Source organism: Xenopus tropicalis, chromosome 3 (genome assembly GCF_000004195.4).
Source record: "Xenopus tropicalis strain Nigerian chromosome 3, UCB_Xtro_10.0, whole genome shotgun sequence".
NCBI classification, from domain to species: domain Eukaryota; kingdom Metazoa; phylum Chordata; class Amphibia; order Anura; family Pipidae; genus Xenopus; species Xenopus tropicalis.
In genome coordinates, this window is record NC_030679.2 from 21,795,038 (window position 1) to 21,817,290 (window position 22,253).

At 40.9% G+C, this 22,253-nt stretch overlaps 1 protein-coding gene across 3 annotated transcripts in view; it reads left to right on the forward strand.

Moving 5' to 3' along the window:
- synpo (synaptopodin) overlaps positions 1–22,253 on the forward strand; it is an 80,284-nt gene that overhangs the window by 49,384 nt on the left and 8,647 nt on the right. For 2 of the 3 annotated variants that reach the window (XM_002937256.5, XM_004912772.4), the window contains exon 3: positions 17,454–19,330. In XM_002937256.5, coding sequence (XP_002937302.2) covers positions 17,454–19,330 — 1,877 coding nt within the window. Of the gene's footprint in view, positions 1–17,453; positions 19,793–22,253 lie in introns of those variants that run through there. The other variant, XM_031898725.1, reaches the window with a different exon arrangement.

Here is a 22,253-nt window from a genome sequence, read left to right on the forward strand (position 1 = left end):
GGTTAAAGATAATAAGCAGTATACAGAAGATTATGTACCCCCTGACTGTATAATATAAGGATATTATTAGTCACTGAAGCATATGGCCAGAGCCCTAGTGTATAGGAGCGTATGGGTCCAGCCAGAGGGCCAGTTATGAGGCAGGACATGCCTAATGTGCATCAGGGAAGGGGGAGACATTTTTGTATGGGGAAACTAATTGAAGGTTTTCCACTGTAGAACTTATATAGGTTAAACGTCCCTTCTCTGCCTATGATGGGCATAGTTATGAAGAAGAATGTACCATTTATCAGTAATGAGTTACAGCAGATACCTTGGAAACATTTCTAAAATCACTGAAATTCTCCACAGTTGGTCAACCAAGGACACATGTATATTTTTGGCACACCTGCTTCCACACCCCCCACCACCATGGCACCTTACAACCCAACCCCTTGGGCATACGGGGGGAACTAAAGACTAAAATTATGACCCATTAAAGAAGCAGCAGAAAATGCTCCAGAATGAGTGCCCTCTCATAAAACTGACATTTTTAGGCCAGGCCTAAGTGGCTTTCCCACAAATATGGAGACTTTTATGTGTCTGATTCATATTCTTTATACCCTCGATGATATCACCTGGTAGATTTACCATGGAATAAGCCCCTCTCAGGCATTTAAACCTGAGCCTGGGGTCTTCTTCATACAGAATTCTGCTGTGTGGATGAGGTGACAATGAAAACATCTGGGACTGGTTTAAGATTAGTAAGGATTTTGGCCCCCGTGTAAGTGTATCAGTGCTAAGGATGGTGGGTAACTTTACTTTGCCTCAGTGTAGTGATACTGTTTTAATGTGGTCAAAATGAGATTTGTTACAGCGAAAGCAGAGAAAATCTAATATTCATTCATATCTGGCAAAACAATATCTTGTGATCCTCTTTTCATGGCTTTGCTCTTCTGATTAACCGTTTCCCTGCTGTTGGACAACTCTTTGATCCAGCAACATGTTGCCATGTAAACATCGTCACGGTACAGATCGAAGTAGAACCTTTGGCGCAGACACTGTGGTCTTTTAATGTGTAAAAGACTTGATTGGGTCAGCACATGACATTTAATCACAACAACAATGATGTTAGGGGGCGGGGCCTCTTTATTTACAAAAAAATGGGTTTATTTCCCTGGCAGGGCAAACCTAGCAACCCAGCTCTAGCTATACCTCTTATCATTTGTCTTAGCAGTCAATACGCTCTATAACCTTGTTAGATGTCCCTGCAAAACTATACTAAATATGGCGCATCACATTTTGCGCTGGCAAAATGAATTTGGCAATAAAAAAAAAACTAAAAAAATTACATTTTGTCAGAACGGAATGGTAGAAACTTTGTTTTGTGGCCATATAATTAATTTTGTTAAGATTAAGTAACTCTGTGAATCTTCCAGTTTTTTAAGAAACTCTGTGAATCTTTTTCATTCAAACCACTGCCCTGTTGCTAGGGTAATTTGGACACCTGATAGCTACTAAAATACCAAACTGGGGAACTTCTAATCAAAACATTTAGTTGGTAATTCTCAGAATAACAGTCTCAGCAACATACTACAAGTTTATGTAAAGTTGAACAACCCCATTAATGCTGGGTAAATGAGCACCTAATGGGTGGGGTCCAGAAACATCCCATATACTATTAGCCTAACAGGAACCATGTAGCTGAAGCACCAGTAAATCCTCGGTTATACCCTGCAGCAATGTAGCCCACAAAGCCTATGTATTTGTGACAATGTAGGCTAAATCCCTGGCAGATCAACAGTTTCTTTTATGAAAGACTTTCCGAGAAATAGCTTGTATCTGCTCCGCTTGATTGGCTACATAGTTGGCACTTGCTGCTACAAAACTGCAGCTATGAAGCAAGATTTTCGCTCTCACTGTTGGAGTCAATCTCTGTCTCCTTTCATTTAATCTGCTATTAGATAAAGCTCATTACCTTGATTGCACTTCATCAAGGACATTATGCAGGACATAAGTACATGTCTGTAAATGGTACCTTCTGCATGCACAATCATTCTCATTGTTCTTCTTGTATCCTAATTCTGACTGACTGGTGCCTAGAGATGAGAGGGGAGCCAGTCATCAGCTCTCATGAGTCACACACATCAGATATTTGAGTTCTAAAAAGACAAAAGGGCAAATCAGAAGAGCAGTGATGTGTTCAGAATGGCAAAATGCTTCTCTTGGGCCTGTTCTTGCCATCTGTAACATGTACCACCAAGATATTAGAATTTACCAATAACCATATGTTGGCTTTAGTATATAAGTCAAGACCAACTCAAGGATGAATTCTAATGAAATATATTTTAAAGTAGGGAAATAAGTGGAGAATAATAAAGGCTTAAGGTTCCCATACACGGGCCGATTCTAGCTGCCAATATCAGTCCCTTAGACCAATTCGGCACCTAATCGGCCTGTGTATGGGCACTACCGACGGGCCTGCCTGACCGATATCTGGCCTGATATCGGCCAGATCTCGATCAGGCAGGTTAGAAAATCTAGTCGGATCGGGGACCGCATCGGCTCGTTGATGCAGTCCCCGAACTGACTACCCCATTGCCGCCAATATAATTCGATTGTTTGGCCCCAGGGCCAAATGATCGAATTAGCCTACACGCTCCCCGATATCGCCCACCTGTAGGTGGGGATATCGGGTGACGATCCGCTTGCTTGGCGATCTCGCCAAGCGAGCGAATCTTAACGTGTATGGGCACCTTTAGGGTAGTGGTTGCCAGACTTAGTGCAGGGTCAAGTATCATTGCCACCTGCCTGTCCACAAGACACAACCCCCACACCCCCTGCCCTTGCCCCAATGCTGCCATGTCACAGACTGATTTCCTTACTCACTTCTCATGTGGGTCAGTTGGGCTCCAAATTAGCTCAGGGCTGTGCCCCCAATTTTTCCCTCGGCACAAGCCTACTCTGGTCACACTTCATGTAGACAGGACCATATTAGCCACTTACCTACATATATTTCACCCTTCTCCCCTGAAAGGAGCTACAGTGTACCTTATCTCTGATACCCATTATCCAGAAAGCTCCGAATTACTGACATGGTTGTCTCCCATAGACTCCAATTCAATTTTTTAAAACGATTTCCCTTTTCTCTGTAATAATAAAACAGTACCTTGTACTTAATCCTATAATATGATTAACCCTTATTGGAGGCAAAACAAGCTTATTGAGTTTATTTAATGCTTACATTATTATTTAGTAGACTTAAGGTATGAAGATCCAAATTATGGAAAGACCCGGGAACATCCCAGGTCCCGAGCATTCTGGATAATGGGTCCTATACCTGTAATACATACATACATCTGGTGCAAGAATGTGCTCTGTGATTATGTGTAGAGTAGGAGCAAGTCAGTTACTTGTATAAAAGCAAGAAGCCAATGGCTCTGTCCCTTTGTATGGGATGCAATTCCTGACATCACAGGCTTTTGTAGTGGGGCATAGTAGATGATTCTGCATGTAGGTTTTTGGTGTGTTTTGTTACTCTGCATTACCGCAGCTCTGTCAGCCAATGGGTTACTAATATTTATTTCTGTTTATTGCTGCTGTTTTGCTGTTTTATATAGATATATGAAGGTATTTCAGCATTGCTGATGTTAATGGAAATATACTGTGAGTTTGTTTGTGCGGCAGTAAGATGATATAGTGTGTGCTTGCCTGTGTGAGTGAGTGTGTGTCGCAGCCAGTGGAAACTGGGCATCTATCAGGGAAATAAGCAGCTGGCGTGGCTGCGCTACTGAGAGTAGCAGGTCTCAGGGAGGCGTGGGTGATGGGGGTGAGCGAGCCAGGCCTTTCTCTCCGGCAAGACTCATCCTTCATCCCCCTCATTAACAGGCTCAGCCGTCTGTGGTAGGTTCACTATCATAATAAATTCATTAGAGAATTTTGTGCTTAATTACCCTAGCTCCCAGAGCCAGTGCGGGTGCTGAACAAGAGCTGGCCTAGATAGGAAAATAAGCAGCGTGACCCCGGGAAGCACATTCCTTCTACATATCTATTTACTATAGTCAGGAAGGGCAGTGCTGGAGAGAAGAGAGGGCCCCTGGCAATGTAGAAAGGCTGTTATGCTGGGAGGCGCTTATTAAATATCTGACAGTCTGGATGGAGTTTATTTCAGCAACAGCTGAAAGTTGGGCAACCTTGATAGAAAGTAAGTCCAACTGGATGCCATTGGGCTGGGTGTGGCTCTTCAAAAGATTTTTATGGCCACAAGATTGTTTTATAGCACCACTGATCTATTTGGATGATATACTTTTCTTGTAATTTGGCCCCAAAAAGCTGCTCTGCATGGCCCCTACCATGTGCAGGACCCTGGGTGGTCATACCTATTGGGAACCATTAATCACGCCTGATAATGGGGCCTATTTATTATGCTGTGTAAAGCGAAATTTGCCTAAAAAATTTTGTAAAAAGCTGTGTGAAATAAATGGTGAATTTATTATTATTATTATTATTATTATTATTATTTTACGCTGTCCCGACACCAGATTTGTCTCTCTAAGAAAAAACATGTAAAAAATTAACGCCATTTTTTTATGTGCCGATGTATAGCGAATTTTGACGCCGTTTTTTACATCACATAATAAATCCGTCCCTTTACATTTATTAATAATTTTTCCCACCCAAGGGATCTCTGTTCAGTTCAGTTGGTAAATTTGGACCTGTGGTTTCCCTTAATGTAGAATAGGGAGACCTGCTTTTCAGACTGATAGAACTGTGTACATTTCAGAATGAATTCTGGACATATATTCTATGATCTATTCCTGCAGCAGTTTTACACTGTTGGGGTTAACCCTAACTAACTGAGGGGGTCGTATGCCAAGCAACAGAAATATGAAGTATTACTGTCCCTATCTGGCCCAGCTATTGGCATCTTGGCAGAGCAGCCCCTGTAAAAGCTCCTGTATATCTGTCCCACTTATTATCATGCATTGGGGCGCCAGGTTACTACTAGACTATTTCTTAGCCCATCTGCTTGTGTGTGATTTATCCAAAGGTTCCGTAATTCTTAGTATTTGTATCAAATCCCATTGTTTAAACACTGATGTGAGATGTAGACATCCGACCTTCAAAGCATCTTTGAAGGGCAGTGATGAATGAGCAAGCATGATAACATTCATCTTCCATGGAGGACAGAGGTGCTCTGAGCTGATTCCCACATGGGTAACATTGTCTATGCCAGGTAGCTGAAATGTAACCTCCTTGTGGCCCTGGCCGGCTAGTGCCAAGGGATAATATTCCCACCACTGTCACATCATTTCTCAGCTTTCAGGGCTGACCTCTAAGTACATGGGGGGGTAGTTTGGTAGGAATAGCGAGTGCTCAGCTTACTCAGCAGTCCCTGATCCCTTACAGCACCTGGCACATACGGTGCAGCCTGGGCATATTTATAAAAGGCTTACAGTCAGCTTACGAGAAGCCACTTGGTGCAATATAAACATATAATTTATGTTTTGCTACATGTATATACCAACAGGAACAAAATAACCCCTTTGCTTTGCTAGTAGTATATTGAGGAGCCCATGGGACCTGGGGCACTGCAATGCACTCTTACTTTCCCCAGGATTCCCCTTACATGTATTTATATTTGTATTGGTTATCATAGTTATATTGATGACTGTTTCATGCTATTATGTATATTGATCTTTTTGCCATCTTCGGAGGAGTAGGTATTTTTGCAATATATATTTAAAAGGGGTTGTTAACTTTTAGTATGATGCCGAGAGTAATATTCTGAGACAATATCCAATTGGTCTTCATTTTTTATTATTTGTGTTTTTTTAATTATTTCACTTTTGGTTCAGCAACCCTCCAGTTTGGAATTTCAGCAGTTATTTGGTTGCTAGGGTCCAAATTACCTCAGCACCCAGGCAGGGGTTTATGAATTAGAGAGGATTTGAATAGAAAAATAAGTTATAAAAAGTAAAAATAACAATAAAATTGTAGCCTGGCAGAGCAATAGTTTTTTGGCTGCCGGGGTCAGTGACCCCCATTTGAAAGTTGAAAAGAGTCAGAAGAAGAAGGCAAACAATTAAAAAACTATAAAAAATAAATAATGAAGATTAATTTAAAAGTTGCTAAGAATTGACTATCCTTTGACATACTAAAAGTTAACTCAAAGTTGAACCACCCGTTTAAGCTTGTAGCGCTTTATAAAGTTATCCTGATATAATATACATGTTTTAGTAAGGCTATTAATGTACTCTGTGGACATTTTTGCTATTACAATGACACTGCTTAAAACTGTTTGACCAAATAAACACTGATTTTATTTTAACTGACTTTAGGCTGAGTCCCAGATCCATTGCTTTGGGCCCCCTAGGGGGGTTCAGCCCCACAGTTTGGTAACCTTTGCTGTACTGCGTCTGTATTATAGTGGCCATGACGTCTCTTGCCCTTGGAGCTTTTAATCACAGGGTACAGTAAAAGCGATTACGGGGGATGCAGGAATAAACAGTTACTTTCAATTTATAGAAAGACTTAGTTTGTTTCCAGCAGGAGGAGGAGAAAGAGCCCAGTCTGGAGCATATTTTAGGGAAACATCAGATCTGGGGAGGAGTACAAGCCTGGGGACTACTGGTCTGACTCAGGTTAACTCCTTACATAGAAAGCACAGACTTTCCACAGATTAAAACCATTCTTTTTCATTCTGCCCATTTATAGAGACTTTAATGTAAACTTGAATCTAAAAAAAACCCCAAAGCGGTTATTCAAAGAAACTTTCCAGAATACATTAAGTCCAAAAATTCAACCGAAAAGTGTTTGTTTATCCTTTCTGTTCTGGCTCTTCAAACAGTGCAGGAGAAATCAGTTCTCCTCCAGGTCTTATGATTAGTTTATTAGCTGTCTTCTGCTACATTGCTTCAGAAGCCGAGCCGACAGACAAAAGAACGCTGCTTTCAGTTGCAATAACAATGACAAATTATAAACTATAAAACCATTAAGACATTTACATAGATGCATATGTCTTATTTTATTTAGAGTTGCCACAGGGCTGTCCTTGTGAAAGCTGTCTGTCCAGATTTCCAAATTAAGAAATTCGGAATGGATGCTGAACAATCAGCCAACTTCTATATCATAGCCCCACCCTCTTGAAATGTCACCACCTCACCCCTGACATCACTTGCCCACCCATGACATCACCCATCCCAACACCTGCCTGGACTTCCCTGCTCCACGATGTGGCAACCCTAATCTTATTTCATTATGAAAAAACTGTTTTTGGGTGGCATTCCCTTTTAAAAGAAAGTGCATTTAAATCAATCAAAAGAGCCTGCACTACTAGAAGCTACTAATAGTCTTGAGTCCATTAAAGTTAAACTAAAATCACTGCAGTAAAATCACCGGCAGGGATACTGTTTCATTGCAACCCCTAACCAGGCTTGGACTGGGCCCAGACCTGATCCCCGTCAGCGCCCCCCCCTGGGTCACAGCTCTCCCTCCTCCTGGAGACCCCTTGGGGGTGTGTGGGACCCCTGGGGCTGCAGCCTGGTGGACCCTGCACCCCCCAGTCCACCCTGCCCCTACCTGTTCCCTAACAGCATCATTCAGGTTATGTGCGCTCTTTAAGTTTGGCGTGAGGTGCAGAAGGCCCCTTAGTGTGAATGTGCACTAAAGGGCACACTTATTCACCCCTTAGCATTCCTGGACTTGTGGTAGGGGCAGCTAAGGATGAGCTAAACATTATGGTCATATGTATTAATCCAAATATATGTTTAATAAAGAAAAAAATATAGGCATATGTAACGATGCTCTACATGCCCTATACTCTATTCCAGTGGTCCCCAACCTTTCTTAAGGTCCCCATACACGGGCCAACTATAGCTGCCGATATCGGTCCCTTGGACCGATTCGGCAGATAATCGGCCCGTGTATGGGGAGAGCAGAGCGGCCTGGTCGACCGATATCTGGCCTGAAATTGGCCAGATCTCGATCGGCCAGGTTAGAAAATCTGGTCGGATCGGGGACCACATCGGCTCGTTGATGCGGTCCCCGATCCGACTGCCCCATTGCCGCCCACATAATCCGACATCGCCAAGCGAGCGGATCTGCTCGTGTATGGCCACCTTTACTCGTGAGCCACAGTCAAATGTAAAAAGACTTGGAGAGCAACACATGCACCATAATAGTTCATGGAGGAGCCAAATAAGGGCTGTGATTGGCTATTAGGTACCCTCTATGCACACTGTCAGCTTACAGGGGCTTAATTTGGTAGTAAACCTTGTTTTTATTCAACCAAAACTTGCCCCCAAGTCAGAAATGTATAAATAACTACCTGGTTTGGGGGCACTGAGAGCAACATCCAAGGGGTTGGGGAGCAACATGTTGCCCTGAGTCACTGGTTGGGGATCACTGCTTTATTCACTCATACTGTATTGTTTGTTAAAAGGGAAAACAGAATATACATTGCTGTATTTATTTTATTCTTGGTATTTTAGACGTTGTCCAGAACTGTTCATTGGCACAAAAGCTGCTGGGTCCCGTGGCAGGTTAAAGATTACATCCATCACTCTGCCCCTTAAGGAGATAATAAAATGATGCCATAGCTTAGAATATTCATTCTCTGTATAAACTCATTTGTACATATAAACTGAAGCTGTCAACTTACTGACTGAATCATGGCTCTGCAATCTAATCATCTGCATATCTGCATTTATGAATATAAGTAGCGGTTCCCATACTGCTTCGCTTTGCCAAGGTAACATTAACTCTCAACCTGCAACTCCCACTGACTTTGCTAAACAATGCTCATTTTCCCTGCGTATCAGTGGTCTGTCCAGTGTATGTGGTGTGTAGGGTGGGGAGGTATCATAAAAAAAATAGGCTAAGCTGGGAGACTGAGGTTGGGGCCTGAGGCTAAAATAAAAAGCTATAATTATATGTTACTCAATCTTGATTTATAGTTTCCTTTTCTGCAGTAGATACATAATCCGGTTGCTCTTCAAATTTGTTTCTGCAGTGTGAGCATAAATATAATTCTTAATAGATCTATATTTACTGTGTATGTGTGTTTATGTGATGGGGGTTACTGAACCCTTTCTAATATAATGTGTATTATATTACCATCATCATCAATTTTCATGACCGTATAAAAGAGCCAAGTGATGCAGTCACTGAATAGTTTATAGCGGGGGTTCTTTATTCCTTACATGTTTTAATGAGTCTTTTGGCACGGATGATGTCACTAATTACATCAGAATGATGACATCACTAAGCGCTGTTCCTAAAAATACATTTCACAAGTTATTCAGGACTCGTTTTCATTCAGTAATGTGGACATACACTGTTTGAGGGGTATAGGGCTATAAGGGGCAAACGATCAGTGCTCCTAATGGGTTTCTTTAATGTTTAAATAATCTTTTAGTAGATTTAAGGTATGAAGATCCAAATTATGGTAAGATCCCTTATTTGGAAACCCCAGGTCCTGAGCATTCTGGATAATGGGTCCCATACCTGTACAGGTATTGGACCCATTATTCAGAATGCTCGGGACCAAGGGTAATCTGGATAAGTTGTCTTTCCGTAATTTGGATCTCCATACGTTAGGTCTGCTAAAAAATCACTTAAACAGTAATAAAACCCAATAGGATTGTTTTGCCTCCAATAAGGATTAATTATATCTTAGTTGGGATCAAGTACAAGTACTGTTTTATTATTACAGAGAAAAGGGAATAATTTAACCATTAAATAAACCCAATAGGGCTGTTCTGCCCCCAATAAGGGGTAATTATATCTTAGTTTGGATCAAGTACAGGTACTGTTTTATTATTACAGAGAAAAGGGAATCATTTAACCATTAAATAAACCCAATAGGGCTGTTCTGCCCCCAATAAGGGGTAATTATATCTTAGTTGGGATCAAGTACAGGTACTGTTTTATTATTACAGAGAAAAGGGAATCATTTAACCATTAAATAAACCCAATAGGGCTGTTCTGCCCCCAATAAGGGGTAATTATATCTTAGTTGGGATCAAGTACAAGGTACTGTTTTATTATTACAGAGAAAAGGGAATCATTTAACCATTAAATAAACCCAATAGGGCTGTTCTGCCCCCAATAAGGGGTAATTATATCTTAGTTGGGATCAAGATCCATACTTGTACAAGCAAGATATCAATAGTGACAAAAGCCAAGTGCCCTGGTAGAAGAAGCCAGCAGCCCAGTTGGGTTAATCAGCAGCCTGGAAATGTAGGTTTGTACAGCAGGCCTCGGGCTACTAACCTGATATTGCAGCCTATTGATGAGTCTCACTGAGTAATTCTGTGTTTGCCAGATACTTGAATAAGTGGCTAAAATATTTAAGTAGTGTGTCATAAATCAAACACCTTGTAAATGTTCATTCCTGGGTGATTAGCCTTCTATGGTTTAAGGTTCCCATTCAAGAGAAAGGGGAAACATGAGTCAATGTTGCTTCTAGGTGAAAGGGGATTTTGTATCATTCATAAATATTTATTTAAAGGTTAGCACACACCTTTTCAGTAGCCCTTCTTATAGGAAGGGTGCATGTTTTTCCTTTTATTATATTTTTAGCAGAGATCCTTAGTTCTGTGCACGTTGCCATGCTGCTTGGGCTGACAAGGAAAGGGGGACACAGTCTGGCCTCTAATAAAACCATGTCCATGTTATTAGGGATGTAATTGCCCTCCCTGTCATATTAGTAATTACAGACAAATCTCTATCAAGGAAAGATGTGCATTTTCCATAGCAGTGCTACACTGAGGTGCTACACCCTAGTACCAATGACCCCCCCCCCCCTTTGGACCTTATTGTGTTGAATGGAAACAACTTTTGCTTGTGTTACTCATTTCATAGGCCAATTCTATCTATAGAGGCCCATCTAGCTGGTGTAACCAATGGTGCTAACCAATGATAAGTTCCACATATTGTGCAAATAGGCCAGTGATCCCCAGCCAGTGACTCCCCAACCCCTTGGATGTTGCTCCCTGCCACCTCAAAGCAAGTGCTTATTTTTGAATTCCTGGATTGAAGGCAAGTTTTGGTTGCATAAAAACCAGTTGTACTGGCAAACAGAGCCTCCTGTAGGCTGTCCGTCCACATAGGGGGTACCAAATAGCCAATCACAGCCTATATCTGGCACCCCAGGAACATTTCTCCTGCGTTTATTGTTCACCCACTATTTTTACATTTGAATGTGGTTCTCAGGTAAAAAAAAGGTTGGGGATCCCGGAATAAGCTATGTATTCAACTATAGGCAGCCTCGCTAATTTCTTATCTGAGAATGATTCTGTAGTCCAAACCCTTTTTATTGTGAGATTCACTGAACTCGCTGCCTTCAGAAAAAACCTTCATTTATTCCACCCTAAGAGCCAATGTGTGCAAACAGTGAAACTAGTGGCTTGTGTGAAACAAACAATGGGGTGTGGAATGCAAGTTATTCCATTTGACCAAATTTATGTTGAGAAAAACAAACAAAAACTCCCCTTATTCTCTAAGTTCAGAACACATATCAACAGGTTCATCTTACACAGAAGTGCTACCATTAACAGCTGCGTGTAAACTTTGCCTCCATTAAATCATTCTCTCGTTTTCTTAAATCGCACTCTACAGAAACGAGTGATAACCAGGGCTCATTTATCAACACTGGGCAATTTTTCCCATAGGCAACCAATCAAGGATTGGCTTTTTTTAGCCATCTGCATGTAGAACAATGAATGCAACAATTGGTTGCCATAGGTTACTGCCCATGGACAAATTTGCCCAGTGTTGATAAATGACCCCTGGGTGCGTAGGAAAGACGTCAGGCTCAGTGTGCGCAAGCCAAGCAAGTGGTCAGAGACTGGATTTGTGGTTAAGCTGCATATGCACAAAGACTTTCTATGACTTACACTTTGACGTTTTCACTGTCATCATGGGCAGAACAAGAGGAAGCAGATCTTGTGATATCTGGTTGGGAAGAGGACTTTGGGGTGCCTAATGGGGTGCCTAATGGAGCCTTTACTGATTAGTAATTTCAGTATAGATTTGCACCTTCTCAAGGTTTTTGTGGCCCATTAAATTAGCTCGGCAACTACTTGATATTCCACTGTCTCCATTCAAACACATTATTATTATTATTAAAGGCTATATGATCTGATATCTAGAAACCCATTATACAAAAAGCTCTGAATTAGGGAAAGGTGGTCTCCCATAGACTCCATTATAATTAAATAATTCAAATGGTTTTCTTTTTCTCTGTAACAATAAAACAGTACCTTGTACTTGATCCCAACTAAGATATAATTACCCCTTATTGGGGGCAGAACAGCCCTATTGGGTTTATTTAATGGTTAAATGATTCCCTTTTCTCTGTAATAATAAAACAGTACCTGTACTTGATCCCAACTAAGATATAATTACCCCTTATTGGGGGCAGAACAGTCCTATTGGGTTTATTTAATGGTTAAATGATTCCCTTTTCTCTGTAATAATAATACAGTACCTGTACTTGATCCCAACTAAGATATAATTATCCCTTATTGGGGACAAAACAATCCTATTGGGTTTATTGGGTTTTAAGCAGGTCAAAAACTCTGGTGAGGTACTAATGCATTGGTTACTCCTGGTGACTAAAGTCCAGCACTGACATCTTTGTCCATCTTTCAGGTATGCACTGCCCTTAGGGTTGCCACCTGGCCAGTATTTGATTGGCGAAGCTGATAAAATGCCAGCTAAGGCTGGGACTGGTATTATAAATTTACCGGCAATGTACATGCCAGTAAATTTATAATAAGTAGTTAATCCTCCCTCGGCACTTATCTGCCCCATCCCACCTCTAATTCGCTTTCTAGCACCCACATACTCACCAGAACTCAACACCGACTGTACAACCCCACCCCTTGTGTCATCACTCTGCCCATCTACTTCATAACCTTGCCCGCCTATGTCATGACCCGCCCCCTGGTGGACCCACCTCCTACCCCAGCCTGTATCCTTTTAATCAAAAGTTAGCAACCCTAACTGTCCTGTGATGGGCACAACCAGCAGGGAAGAAGATGGAAGTGCAGCACTGTTAAAAAGTACCCCGGGGTAGAAGGTAGCCAATTTTAGTCAGTGGGGGGTGGGGGGCTAACAAAATGGCAACCTTAGTAATTTTGACCTCTATACTCATTAAACTAATGGCACAATGTGTGTCTTTAAACTGAGGCCTGTGTGACTGCCAAGGTGATTGTTTGGGTTGAATGATAAAGTCCAATATGTGTGGAAATGGGGGGCACATGGTATTTTACATTCTTCACACTGCTTCTTCAGGTAACATGAAGCTCTATAGGAAATCTACATTTGCTACATTCTATAGCTTTTAGGGTTTTCTATATTGCAGGTTTGGTCATTTGGAAGGGAAAAGTGGTGGGCCACGTATTTTCCCTCCTAGTGCCAACAGAGGCCTGCCAATAAAGCCACCTACAACTCTGATTATACGAGATTTACACAAGATTTACGATGCAACACACACACCCCAGAGGCAGATTCAATAAAACAACCTATGGAAATCATTTACATTTGTTCCTTGAGGCAGTCAGATGGGTTTAAACACATTTAACTGTTAATATTGATAAACTCAATTTCTCCCACATTTACCCCCTTCTTTCTTAACATACAATATAACTGCACAATAAACTACACAATAAAAAATCACCTGCCCTTTTCTGAAGTGAAATTTAAGATACTATACAGTTGCTAAGGTGAGTGATCTTGGCAACCAGTAGGCGTCTTGATTGTAAGATTGGATTGATGTTGTTGGTCTTATTATTTGATGAAACAGCACTTTTTTTTTTTTTTGGCTAGAATTCCAGCGTTAAGACAAGACCATTCTACACTGTGCCCACGGCACCTTGTATGGGATGGACCAATATGGGCACAAAGCAGTGCCATTTTGGTAAATCGCACACAAGCTGTGGCACATTTCCCCTGTATCTGTGTTGGAATGGTGTCGTTTCTGGCATTTTAACAATAATAAAAAAATAAAATTTTTATAGGGTTATGTAATAAAAGACTTTAAGTTTGCCCAGGAGCAGTAACCCATAGCAACCAATCAGCAGGTAGCATTTACTAGCCACCTGTTTAAAAACAAACATCTTACTGGTTGCTATAGGTTACTGCTCCTGGGCAAACGTAGTGACTTTTATTACATATGGGGGTTAATGTTAAAAATTCATTTGGCTTTGCATTGAGCCCCCTAGCTTTCAGCACCCCCAGATGTATATGCCTGCCTCATCTCTGATCCTATTGAAATTTAAATAGTCAGCGGCCATGTTGCCTGCTCCATGCAGCTAGAGCCAACCAGAAACAAGCACACATGGCGCCTAGTAGTGACATCACTCTTGCATTCCCTGTCCTGGTTTATAGTTCGCATAGCCCTGAACTTGGTGACTGTTACAGACACATGTTTTTATATTTGCCTTGTTTAATATACACAAAACTTTGACCAGTTTCTTTAGACCAAAGTACCTGCAAAGCTGTTTCCATGCTTTCCATTTCCTAATACACAAACATATATTTATATTGAAAATAACATTGTATATAGGGCAATTCACTGTACTAGTTAAGATAATGGTTTCAATTGTGCCATAAACAAAAGGGAAAAATAACATTTTATTACTTACTGTACATTTTTATGATATGACTGTGGTTAATGCACTTTTTAATTGAAGGTCACGTTATTTTACACCGATGGTTCAAGTCAAAGTGACACACAGTGTGCCTGCAGTGATCTGGCACAGTGGGAAATGATCCCCGTTGCTATAAAGGGAAAGCAGAACCCTTTTCTCTGTAAAGGTACCTGCAACCTATAATACTGCACAAAAATAAATGTATTTGGTATCTTTCTCAGCACCTACACTGCTGGTTCCAGTCCAATGGTACCTGAACATACTTCTTGTAAATCTACAGCCTAATTCTACAGCAGTAAGCTAACTATATACACACTCTTTACCTTCAAATATGTGGTAAACTTCACAACTGCACTCACATTTCATCGCAAATCAGGTGCAATTACACAGAGGTCCATCTGGTGTTATTTCCATTATTTAGTAACATAGTAAGTTAGGTTGAAAAAAGACGTACGTCCATCACCTTCAACCATAATGCCTATATACTGTATAACCTGCCTAACTGCTAGTTGATCCAGAGGAAGGCAAAAACCCCATTTGAAGCCTCTCTAATTTGCCGCAGAGGGGAAAAAATTCCTTCCTGACTCCAACATACAGTACATACTTGACATACAAGTGTTGTCTGCATCCGTTTCTTTAGGCTCAAGTGTGCTGCCCCTATTGATGCTGGGCACAAAGGGCACCCTGGAGCTACCAGATAACAGTATAAGTTCCAAACCTGAGCACTGCAAAACAAACAAAAAAAAATTCAAAAGTGAAGACCAACTGCAAATTGTCTTAAAATGTTGCTATCTCCACCACACTAAATTTGGCCATACACGGGCAGATCCGCTTGCTTGGCGGCAATGGGGCAGTCGGTTCGGGGACCGCATCAACGCGCCGATGCGGTCCCCGATCCGACTGGACTTTCTAACCTGGGCGATCAATATCTGCCCAATTTCAGGCCAGATATCGGTCGGCCAGGCCCCTCGGTTCTGCCTCTACATGGGCCGATAAGCTGCCAAATCGGTCCAAGGGGCCGATATCGGCAGCTATAATCGGCCCGTGTATGGGGACCTTATGGCATGCAATCATATTAAGGGTATACTGAGCACTGAAACGCAAAACTATCCATTTTCGCACAGATATTCGCTCAGTGTGTCTCCACTCAGGCCAATTCTGTGCCCGTCTGTGCAGAGGAACAACTGAGCGGATGGGAACACACTAGCTTCCCTCTGCCTGTGGGGGAAATGCAGATGGAGAGAAGCAGAGCCCAGTGCCACCTCAGGGTTCCTAGCCACCTGAAGCAGCCAAGTTGATGGCACCATCACTCCCTTCCCCTGCTCTTTTTCATGTCGAGGGGGCTGCATCATTAGTGCAGAGAGAGCAGTAGTGCTCCCTCTGCTTGAACTGTACACAACATTTCTGCATAAATGCTATTATGCAAACTGCCATGCTGATTGCTTTGGCAGAGGTAAACATTCTTCAAATACATTACCGAACTATTATCTCTAGTCACCATAATAAACTGCAAGTGGAATCATGCTTTTGTTGTTCATGGCACTGTTTATTAGTCTTGGGTCCGCAGATGTTGCTGGACTGCAACTCCCAGAATGATCTAGGAATGTTGAAAGACATAGTTCTGCACCATCTGGTGACTCAAGGCTTAGTGAAATAAATCTGCAATTGCAGAATACAGTTTACGGTTTACAAGTACAGAGGCTGATCCTATGTATTAAAGTGGTTACACATTACAGAATTATAGTTGGTTTAAGCACAATACAGGATGGGGCATGATCCAGTTGCTATGGAAACAGATAAAAATATATATAAATAAAGGACTGTGCTCAACAGGTATAATCATAAGGTTAATGCAATGGGAAGCAAGTTAATCATTTACAAGACATGTATGTATGTATGTATGTATGTATAATTTTATTTATAAAGCGCTACTTATGTATGCAGCACTGTACAGTAGAATACATTAATACAAACAGGGGGTTAATAAGATAATAATAGATAAATACAAAGTACAACAATAAATACAGATAAATACAAGATAAATACAGTTGCAATAAGTTAAGAGTCAAAGACACAAGAGGAAGGTCGTCCCTGCCCCGTAGAGCTTACAATCTATATGTAAGTAAACTACAGAAATGGTATTAGAAATATGGGATAAACAATTCGGAAAAAAATTTCTGACGTGTTACTCCCTGTTTAAAGGTTGAATTAATGATTTTCAAGGGTGTTAGAGTTCAGCACTGCTGCTGAGCTCTAACACCCTAAAGATCAGACTGTTGACTGGAAGGAGGGGGGCAGGTGTGGCCAAAATGCACCCAAATTAATTTGAATTCAGGTTGGCATCTCTGTTGATATGTGTGTTAATTCCATTTCCTACTGTCAAGGCAGTGATTAAAAAACAGCAGATCATTTAGCAATACCATATTTCCACCCCATAACCTTTGTCAATATGGAAAATAATGTGACTAAATGATTATATAGTATACCACTTACCCTATTAGTACCACAAGCCATCCACACCCTGTAGGCATAACCACATAAAAGTACCATTGTGTTGCCAACACTGATTCTATAGTTCTTGGGCCCTTTCCTAGGCACATATTGGTTAATGTTCCTTAGTGGTGGGGATAGAAAAACATAAGAAATAAACATATACAAATACACCTTATCATTATTAGAATTACAGCAGGTACATTTCTGATTTAGCTGCTTGGGAGAATACATTGAATCAAGGAATGACATAAAAAGAGAAATGATATGCAGATTTTATCTTGAGGAAATTAAGTTATTTCAAATGTTATTTTTCTTTTGCAGATATTTCACGAAGCGTCAGCCTCACAGAAAAGGAGCTGAAGGAAGCGCAGTCTATCAGTGACGATTATGCTTCCCAACTGAGCCCTACACAGAGTAGCTGTTCCAAGGGAGCACTATTGTTTCATCGCCGCCGGCAAAAACTAAATGCCCTTGAGCAAAGGCAACATGAACTTATAGCACAGAGAGGGAACAAGGTTACTCAAGAGTCTCAAGATCATCAAGGAAAACAAAGTAACCAATTCAAATATGAAGTGAGAATTTTAAACTCTGTGTCAACAGAAAGTCAACGTAGGTCTTGTCCACCTCCAGTTGGAAAGAAAATGGAAGACACATCATCTGACGCAGGGTATGCAGAAGAAACGGAAAATAGATGGGGAGATGACTTCAAAGAACCCGATTTCCCACCAGTTGATAATAGAGCCCCCTCACCAAGTGCATCAGAAGAAGACCCTCAAATTTCAATATGTGCAAACCTGAAGGAAAACCTGACAGTGTCAGATTCTAATGGTTTGGTCAATGACATTGTTGAAGACACTAAATCCCCTGTCAAAAGTGAGCAGAATGGTCAAACTAAAATGTACTCTGAAGTACATCTGACTCTGTCCAAACCTATCAATGTGGCTAACAGAACAGCTAGGCCTTTTGGATGTAAGCAGTCTTCTAAAGAAGATCAGCCTTTATCAGATAAAACTGCATTGATAGATCTTCTTCCACCACCAACTTATGCTGAAACATTGTCAAGTCCACCACCAGTCACACGTGTTCGATCACCACCAGCATATTCTGCATTATATCCAACACAGACTGAGCATTTACACCCTGTAAATCAGGTAGTAACTCATGAAGAAGGCAGGGTGACGCCCCAGTCAAAGTCCGGAATCTTAGAGTCACTTGCAGCCCGCAGAGGACCTAGGAAATCGATGTTCACATTCATTGAAAAGCCAAAGATGGCACCAAATCCTGACCTTTTGTCTATGATACAGACAGTAGATGAGAGACATTCAAAGCCCAATAAGCATGTAGAAACACGTGCTGAAGATGAACCCTTTGCACTTGGGGCAGAAGCTTCCAGTTTTCAAATCAATAGAGAGAACAGAGCAACAGATAATTCAGCACCTATTGAAAAAGTGCCTGATTGGTCAACTGGTCTGAAGTCTCCAGAGGTCAAAGCAAAGCCACCTCCTGTACCAAGCCAAGGTCTGACAGAAGCTACAGGGAAAGGTGCAGATTTATTTGCTAGGAGGCAATCCCGGATGGAAAGGTTTGTTGTTGAGTCCCCATCACCTTTTGATCCTGCCAGGTCACCTTCTCCTGCCATGTCCCTGCCACCTTCTTGGAAGTATGCCACAAATGCTCATACACCTCCCTCATTTAATCATTCAGCCAAAGTCAATCAAAGATCACCAAAACCTGCAATGCCAGTTGCAGTAACTAATACTGCCTCGGAGAGTGTACAGTCACAGAAAGAACTTGAGATTTCCAAACGGCAGCCTTACCAGCTTCAGTCTTCTCTGTTTATTCTCTCTCCAACCAAAGACCCTGTGAGTGCTCTTCCAAGAGCAGCCCCACCACCCAAGGCCATGGTGGAATCTTATCGTTTAGCAAGGCAAACGTCCTGTCCAACTTCTCCACTAACTCCATCCCCTACAGTGTATTCACCAGCTTACTTTAATTCAATCCGATCCCCTCCTGCGGTGTCTCCTTCTCCAGCCAGTGATACCCCAAATAATTTTGGAAGGCAAACACCAACCAATCAGGTTTCTACGATATCTCCAGTTCCTTTCTCAAGCACTGGAATAACATCTCCACGAACCAAAGCTGGGTACCAAGCACCTCGTCCAACATTCTCTGCCAGAAGTGCCGGCCTGGAGTCTCAGGTGTGGAAACCTTCTCCATATTACAAATAGTTAAGCTAAGAATCCAGCTTCAGTAATATTACTACTCAGCTACATTAGGTGGTAAAAATTCTGTGCCCAATGATCATATTGCAAAACTAAAAACTAGTTCTGTTATTCAGATGGTATACTTGATACGGTAAACAGTCACCGCACACATCAGTATCTACCAGCATAGCATGCAAAGAAATATAATAACATTATAAGGCACTCGTCATTCTTCTGCTCTTCACCTGGAACTTTGAACTTCTTCTGCTTTATCTTCTTTTTATCTGATTTACTTTTTCTTTTCAAATTTTGACGGACACCTAAGGCTTTGACTCTTAGTTCTTGCTTTGTCTTCTTTTATCTATTGTGACAATGTGTGTATAGTATATGTCAAAAAAAATCTCACTGTATTTTCGAGATGTTCTTGCATATAAAATTATCTTGTTTCTTCCTCTATATCTTTACCTTTTTTAAGAATTCTTATAAACACACAGAATTACATGAAATAGAAGAATTTCAGCACAGGTATCACAAATTTCACTCATCTGAACAAAATGGAACTAATAACTAGTTACCGATTGTCCCTTGTATTATCAATGGCACCATAATGGTTTGTGCTTTTGCTACTCATGGTGCATATGGCACACTGCTCTTATACAGTATACAAAGCACAAATCAAGATGGCTCCATCTGTATGATGATTTTGAAGGTGTGTCACATAGGTTGCACAGGGGAGGCTGAAGGAATATTGTGCATTTTTAAATGGGACAAGTATTTTATGGATAAAAAAGAAGCAAACATAAGAATGAGACAGTGGTAAGCATAATGGAATGTATTTGGAAATGAGAGCAGAAATGGACTGTATGAAAGGCTCCATTGTTAAGGCCCATGAATATTAGCACTAAGAATTTGAATTTAATTTTAGAGGAAGCAGAAAACCAATAAAGGTATTTGCACAAGGAAGCAGCACATTTCAAGCAGTGGGATAATTGGAGTCCAGCAGCGATTGCCATCATATTAAAAATATCTAGATAGCTTCTGCTATTGACTATTCTTCATATACATAGATATCATATTCACCTGGTTCATTTAAACTTTGCAAAGCATGAATCTGAATGGGCTTTACTTATTCTCCATATGACGGTTGATACTTTTGGCATATTCGCAAGCATTTGTGATGTTTCATCTCTCAAAGATCTAACATGTGTCTGCTGGGTAATATATACAAACCAATATAGAGAAAGGAAGCGCGCCAACCTTAGTACCTCTCAGGAAGGAAAATGTTGTTTGTTCCAATCAATCACGCTCTTTCATTCTCCAGCTCAAAAAGGGAGACACCTTATTTTTAAGCTTCTATTCATCCTTTATTTATTACATTTACAAATTACATTTGAGGCTACTGCCAGGCATTCCCTATAGAAAGCTGTGGTCTTGTGCTCTTGCGAGCAGGACCCTCTGATCCTGTTTTGTACTCTGTAAAATTATTATAAGACCCCTGTTCAATATAAATTAATGTAAAATGCTGCATAACATGCTGGCACTATATAAATAAATGATGATGATGCTGGTTCCCCTCAGTAGAGGCAAGCAATATGGCATCTATAGGTACACCTTATGTATGAGAGCAATATGGAGAATAGATCCCAGCTATATACTATATATGTTATATTCATATATTAACGGACCACATGTCAGGTGACATCCAATGTGCTGTACTATCCCATAGCTGGAAATTATTTGGCAACTATGTCTATTTGCTGATGGGCGACCAAGCACTGATTAAATAGGTTTCCTTATGGCTCCAAGACTTTTTTCCAAAGCCCCTTCCCTTTGTTCTGTTATGTGTAGCACAGTTTCAGTAGTTTAGCTTGCGTTCCGGCAAGAACAATTCATCCTTTTCAGGAAAGTTCAGACTGAAAAGCCCTGTTGCTGTTGGTATGCGAGATACAATTAGAGGTACCACAATGCTACATTTCTGTCAACAATCCACATGGTTCATTACCCGCAGCTCAATTTAGACATGAAGTGGAATACAAGGAACCTAGATGCTAAAGACGTATTTATAGTTTGCACGTAACCGCATTGTGCAGAATCTTTGCCTGATTGCTACCATGATAAAAATGGAAAAAGGTATGTGTATTGCATTGTTTGGGTCCAGACATGCAGGGTAATTAGTTGATGGCAGGGAGTGTTATTAAATACAATGCACAGCTCTTAGTGAGATTTCCCCTTCACTATTATGCCTATTATGCACTATTTTCAGAAAAATGCCTGGTCGATAAAACAAAATTCCTAGCGTAAAATACACATTATTTATACAAAATGTGCAATGTTTCTCTTTCTTTTTCCTCCTAAAAAGTATGTTGGATTCAAAACTAGTAGGCCCACCCTGAATACTTAGAATTTTTACACAAAATCTATTTGCCCTCCTGCATCTTCCTGGAAGCCCAGTTCAGAAGGTGAGAAAAGGCCAAATGGTCATTGAGCCAATTGGACAGATACTATATGAGGAGCCATACACATGGTCACCTTGTGCACCTCTGTTTTTTAACAATACCAAAAAAATGACATTTACCTATTTGTTCTTTAGCCACTCCATATTTTGCGTTTGGGATCATTGTCCTTTTGGGATTATTGTCCTGCTGAAAGACGAAAGGTGAACATAAGATTCAGTATTTTACTTTCTACAGTATTTTACCAGTATTTTTAGTATCTAGTCGTATGCAGGGTGCCAAGTAATGTTGCATAGGGAATCAATACTACTTGGCCCATGTCTGGTAACCTACACACTTACTGCCCTAATACCGACCAGCTGTCATTTTCCAACTCACTTAAACTGACCAAACTGGTCATAGTATTCCCATCTTCAGAGCCTGTGTTCTCTGTTTGCAATTTTCTACCTTAGAATCAGTCCTCG